We start from the raw sequence: 6398 nt of genomic DNA, 5'->3' as shown, positions 1-6398 counted from the left end.
CAGTTATACGTGTGTGTGTGTGTGTGTGTGTGTGTGTGTGTATATATTCTTTTTCAAATTCTTTTCCCATTTAGGTTATTACAGAATATTGAGCAGAGTTCCCTGTGCTTCACAGTAGGTCCTTGTTGGTTACCTATTTTAAATATAGTCGTGTGTTGTTATAACGTTTTATTTGGAAACTGTTTAAGACTCACAAGAAATTGCAAAAAGAATATAGAGAGTTCTCATGTACCTTTCATCCAGCTTTCCCCAGTGATAATAAGAAAGCATCTTTAACATGTTCTTTTCTGCCACCTATATCCAATCAGGTGCCAGGTCTTTTAGGTTTTACCTCTGTGATCTCTCATGTCCATCTTATTCTTTCCAGGCTCCTTGCCAAAAAGCAATTCAGAGCATTTTTACTCTTCCACTGACTCTGCAATAGTCGAATTGGTCGGCTCGCCTCTGTTCTTTCCCTCCTGCAATCAGCTTGCTCTCCTGCTCACAGCTTTCAATGACTCTCTTCATCCCCTGCTGAATTCAGTTACATTCTTTCCTATAACTTTCAAAGCCTTCCACAATTTAGCTCCACAGAGTTTTGGATTTCATAGACTGGGAAAATTTCAAAACAAAATCTTGGCACAAATATACAGTTGCTACCATTTTCTCTTGCCAAGTAAGGTCATTCTTTAAAAATCTCACCAACTATCAACACCATCATTTCATTTATAAAAGGATATTTTGTTATTAAAAAAAAGCAGGGCTATTATTTAAAAAAATAATAATAAAGCAGGACTAACAATCTGAGTAAAATACAGTCCTGCCCAGGAAAGTATGCTGTAACTTTTTAAAACCACGGATTGGTAAAATGTCCCCTAGGATCAGCACTGGTCAGCAGATGAACATTTGGGAGCCAGTGATCCAGACAGAGTTGACCAGCATTCTGGAATACACCTATGCTTTCCTACTTCCAAGCCTGTTCCGTGTTCTTGGAATGCTGTCCAGCTATTTGGCCCCCTTTCTTCCAGTCTGCATCCTGTCAATCTGTTAGGGCCCATCTTAAATGCCACCTGTACAAGAATCTTTCCTGTATCCCTCACCAATTCTGCTGTCACTTCTCACTCCCTTCTCTTAATTACCCTAGCACTTTCTTTCCCTAAGCACGTATCATTCTACCCATACGTTGAAGTCTTTTGAGTATTTATTTTCCCTATTAAAAGCTTATTTGAGAGGCTCCCTGGTGGCACAGTGGTTAAGAATCCGCCTGCCAATGCAGGGGACACGGGTTCGAGCCCTGGTCCGGGAAGATCCCACATGCTGCAGAGCAACTAAGCCCGCGAGCCACAACTACTGAGCCTGCTCTCTAGAGCCCGCGAGCCACAACTACTGAGCCCACGCGCCACAACTACTGAAGCCCACGCACCTAGAGCCCGTGCTCCGCAACAAGAGAAGCCACCGCAACGAGAAGCCCGCGCACCACAACGAAGAGTAGCCCCCACTCGCCACGACTAGAGAAAAGCCCGCACACATCAACGAAGACCCAACACAGCCAAAAATAAATTAATTTTTTAAAAAAAGCTTATTGAGCCTAGATATACATCTTTGCAGAATAGTAACTTGCATATAACAGGCAGTAACTCAATATTTTTTGAGAGGATATATGTACAGGTCTAATTTTTACTTCCTTTCCCAGTCATTTTCCCCTATGAGAACAGGAATATATTTTAGCAGTCACTACTAGGAAGTTGGAGGGAAACTAACAGGTTACATATTTCCACTGTCTTTTGTGTGTGTGTGGGGGGGTAATTCTTTTTTAAAAATTTTTATTGGGGTATAGTTGATTTACAGTGTTGTGTTAGTTTCACGTGTACAGCAAAGTGAATCAGATATACATATACATATACCCACTCTTGTTTAGATTCTTTTCCCATATAGGCCATTACAGAGTATTGAGTAGAGTTCCTTGTGCTACACAGTACGTCCTTATTTGTTATCTATTTTATATATAGTGGTGTGTATATGTCAACCCCAATCTTCCAATTTATCTCTCTCCCCGCTGAGGTAATTCTTAAGGCTGACAATTATATTCTCCCCTAAATTTTCATCTGCCAATTTTATTTAATAAGACTATAACTGAAAAAAAATCATTGAGGCAGCATATATTTCAACTGATAGGAGTCACTCAACATGAATTCATAAAATCCTAGGTGATATCTAGAATTAAGTGCTACTTACAATTTGGAAAAAGTGAAAGTAATATAACTAGATAATGTTTAAATGATCCGTAAGCAGCTCTGTCTAAACTACAGCATATTTATGCCAGTTATATTCCCAAAGCAATCACTCTTCATGGCCACTATTCTTCTTCCAGGTTTGTACAAGTTTAATAAACCCGATAGTTGGCAAACTTTTTCTGTAAAGGGCCGGACAGTAAACGTTTTGGGCTTGGTGGGCCATACAATCTTCGTTGCAACTACTCAACTCTGCCAGTGTAGTGGGAAAGTGGCCCAAGGACAATGAGTAAACAAATGGGTGTGGCTGCGTTCCAATAAAACTTTATTTACGAAACCAATCAGCAGGCTCAATTTGGCCCCCAGGCAGTAGTTTACCTTTCAAACAAAACTGAGGCAGTAACAGTTTAAATGCAGGGTCAGGCTAGCAGTATTTAAAGGGGGAAGGCACTGGCAGAAATCCAAGAATTTAATGTCTAATTCTAATAAGGGCCAGAGAAGTAGAAGAAAAAAAATACTACCTTTAAATAAAGTCACTGACACCGGTATCGAAGTCAGCCAACTAGAGGGGCTAAAGAGTATAAAGAACCAAGAGGTTTAAAACTTTAGACCTTGGTATTTTTATTAATACAAGATGAACACAACACTATGCAGGAACTTCTTAAAAAATAGTGATACTTGTATTAAAGAGTTGACATTTAAAGAACAAATTCTGCAAATGCTGGTGCAAGAGAGACTGAAAGTCTTTATATACAGGAAACGTCAAGCAAAATTGGAAAATTGCTTGAAAGAAGTGCAACAATATTTAGTGAGCTGTGATAGAGGCCAGGCAATGAGTATTAGAGGCCCACCTTAAGGAAAGTGGGAAAAGTGAGCCGTGGACATAATGCAACTGCAAAGAACTGGGAGGAAATGAATTCAACTAAGGCTCAGTGTAATTCCACTCTAATTTTTTTCTTGTTGATTACATGACCTCGGGCATGTGATACACCATTCCTATGCTACTTCTTTTTGACAGACAAGAGTCCCTGGACTTGGTCTGCTTTGTGGGTTAACTCCTACTAGATAAATATGCAACTGCCCCTAACCTTTCTGTACAAAATTCACTTCCTGCATCAGGATCTTAAGCCATGGAATTCAACACTGTAACCATGCTCTAATATGATAAAAGCAAAAATTTCAAATCCTTTGCAGAACAAAGCAAAGTATGAAGGGATAACTGGGATCACTCTTTGCTTCCAGGACTTTGAGGGCCAGGAAAAGGGGCCTGGTCACCCACCTCCCCCGCCCCAGTACTTAATATATTAAACAGGATCCACACGTTCCTTCAAATATATATCCTCTGTCATCTACATATTTGCAAATTGTCCTTCATTTCATAAAGCCTTTCAGTAAAATGAACATTCTCCTCAAGTGTTTTCTTCTACTAGCAGAGTGTGTCTGTAACAGTTCATTTATTCACACAACAGGATTTAGAGTAGAATGCTGAATTTATAGAATGTTCTTGTTCTCAGTACAACATGCAGAGCTGCCTCCACCCTTTATTTTTCTATCTGCCTGTTTAAAAAGGTAATGTATTATTTTCTGGTCACTTAGTTTGCTTTTCATTTTGTTACAGCATATTCTCCCTTAACTCAAATGACCAGAAAGCTGCATCTGTTTATCAGCTTAGATATTGATTAGTAGTGGACAAAGCACTAGCCTAGGAGTTTGGAGACACAGCTTCCTAGCACTGGCTCTACTGCTGACTGTGACATTTTGGAGATTCACGGGCCTGTTTCCCCATACATTAAACGAGGAAGATAGATCTGGTCTCTTGAGTTCCCTTGTAACGGTGAATGCATTTTTCAGACATTTTTACAATACTGAGAAAACCTTATGATACTGGGATGTGAGATCCAAGATCTCACTTTAAAATTCTATTTTAAGAAATAATAAGCTTAAGTCAGGCCAGATCTTTGGATACGTGCAGGAAATACAGTTAACCATCAGTTAGTTAAATCTTTTAAATCTTTTTTTCATCAGCAGAGCTCTAAGGAGCCTTTTAGACATTTCCTCCCCCAACTCCTCCTCGAAAATCCCCACACCATTTAAAAAGCACAAATATACTGCGTATCAGTCTAAGTGCTGTATGTATATCTGTGCTTTGTACATACGAGAAAAAATTTTTCACCCACCAAGAACTAAGTAGGGGCAATATCGGCCATTGAGAATGCAAAATTTAGGAGATCAATTTTCTGTGATACCTAAACTTTTTGTTCAAATAAAAACTAGGTGTAAAAAAGGCCCAAGCTTATTTGCTTGACAACTAGTTCCATTCCAACTGTGCTGAAGGTGAAGGTCAGAAGTGACAAAGCAGCGGAGATTATGACAAAAATTACAGTCATTACAGAAGATCTGGAGGCGAGGGTGGGGAGTGCACAGTTTCTTCAAGAGTGGGTAAGAGATGGGGTGAAGTTAGAAAAAGTCGTGCTCCAAACCAAATGGTTGCTGCTTTCCGGTCGCGATGAACTGTCAGAAGAGGACGTTCAGGTTCCTGTGTGAGCTCGCCCTCCGGTCAGCCCGCCCCGCCTCCCCCAGCCCCCAGACTGAGGGTGGGATCTTCCGGACACCAGGAACACCGGAGATACCTGCAGAACCTCGATGAATAAAGGGTCTGGGAATGCTATTGGAAGTCACTTTTTTGCAGCTCTTGCCACCCTCCACCGCCCCCGCTTGCCTCCTCCAGTATCTCAGTCCTGCTCACCCAAGCCCACTGATCAAAGGGACGCTGTTGGATCTTCTCAGAGTGTTGTCTTCTGTGGTGGTTGAACTCGGCAGCACCTCCAAGCCTAGCTCCATTTTCTCCTGTGCCATGTCCGAAGCTTAGTTTGGAGCTCTCAAGGTTTTCTCGCTCCCGTTCACATAAGCACAAGTCAAAGTGAGGAGCTGATGTAGGGAGAGAGGCAAAAGGGGGGAAAGAGAAGAAAGGAGGAAGCTCTTAGACGAGTGCGTGCTCACTTTTGCAGCCCTACCATCCCTAACACCGGTGGGCACAAAGTGGCTCCGACCCTCCTAACTCCCAAGCTCGGGGCACCAACACTGAGATCCTTCACCTCCAAGCCTGTAATGAAAATGAGGAATTTATCTTAATCCGTGAATCCTTCTCCTTTATTTCTCTCAGCCAAGGCAACCCCGGGTAAGCCCCTCCGGCCAAAACAAAAACTACAACCTGCAGCCCTGGATAATCATTTGGGCACCGCCCCTCTGCGCATGCGTCCTGGGCCCGGCCCGCTGACGCCTGTTTACCACGCAAGCAATGAGCGTTATCGCCGGCGCCTGTGTCCTTCTTGCTGGGGGCGCACAGGCAGTGAGAGAGCCGCCTTTTCCCCCCAAACCGGGTTCTCCCTAGTGCAGACTCACCTTGGTTGTTCTTCCGCTCCTGTGTTAACCCTGGCGTGGTTTCGTTAACCATTATTTAGGAAAGAAATAATGGAATAAGGTGTATGGGAGCGCCATCCTTTCTGCCCTAAGTCTAATACCCAGTTTTCTCAGTTTTAGTTAGCCCAGTGTCCCCTTGTGACTGAGGCCAACAAGCTTGTTACCTCCCAGGACGAATTTTTCCATCCTGTTACAACAGACACCCTACACCTTTGCAATTTAATAAACACTGAAGCCTGGGGGTGTGGGTGGGGACACTTTTAAGTGCCTGGAGACCACCCGCTCCCAAAGGGTCCTGGTAAGGCGCTAACACAATGGAACCAATCGCACAAACAAATCATTGTTTTCCGTGTGTGTGTGTTTTACCATAACCATACAGTATATTTTTACAAATGAATAAAACCTAGCTGCTCGAAGCTATTCATCTAAGAAAATAATTGGGGTTAAAGCAGGGAGGCTTATTTTCTTAAAGCAAATATCTCAGGATTTAGTATACATCCCAGTGTTTCCATTTAACAATGCTATCATGGCTCGAAACATTCTAAGAACTGCTCTTTTAGAATTTTTCACCACCAGTTAATGAGCCACATTGAGTAGTGAAATCTTAACTCCATGCTAATAATTTTGAAAAACCACACATTTTAGGAACCATATAGAGAACTGTCAGAGAAGGCAAGTGAAACGAGTGAAATGGGAGTTATTAAAATAGTCATAACGTGGTATAGCACTTTACAGTTGTTTTTTTTTTTTTTTTTTTTTTTTTTTTTT

At 41.8% G+C, this 6398-nt stretch overlaps 1 protein-coding gene across 1 annotated transcript in view; it reads right to left on the bottom strand.

The window, feature by feature from the left end:
• Positions 1-5390, bottom strand: part of PABIR3 (PABIR family member 3) — a 71448-nt gene extending 66058 nt beyond the window's left edge. The window contains exons 1-2 of the mRNA XM_028482339.1: positions 5306-5390; positions 4957-5138 (exon numbers count right to left, since the gene is read on the bottom strand). Of these exons, the coding sequence (XP_028338140.1) occupies positions 4957-5066 (110 nt within the window). The 5' untranslated portion in view covers positions 5067-5138; positions 5306-5390. The remainder of the gene's footprint in view (positions 1-4956; positions 5139-5305) is intronic.
• Positions 5391-6398: the final 1008 nt, after the last annotated feature.

This window comes from Physeter macrocephalus, chromosome 21 (genome assembly GCF_002837175.3).
Source record: "Physeter macrocephalus isolate SW-GA chromosome 21, ASM283717v5, whole genome shotgun sequence".
NCBI classification, from domain to species: Eukaryota; Metazoa; Chordata; class Mammalia; order Artiodactyla; family Physeteridae; genus Physeter; species Physeter macrocephalus.
The sequence above is the reverse complement of the archived record's forward strand: the minus strand, read 5'-3'. Positions and strand labels throughout refer to the sequence as shown.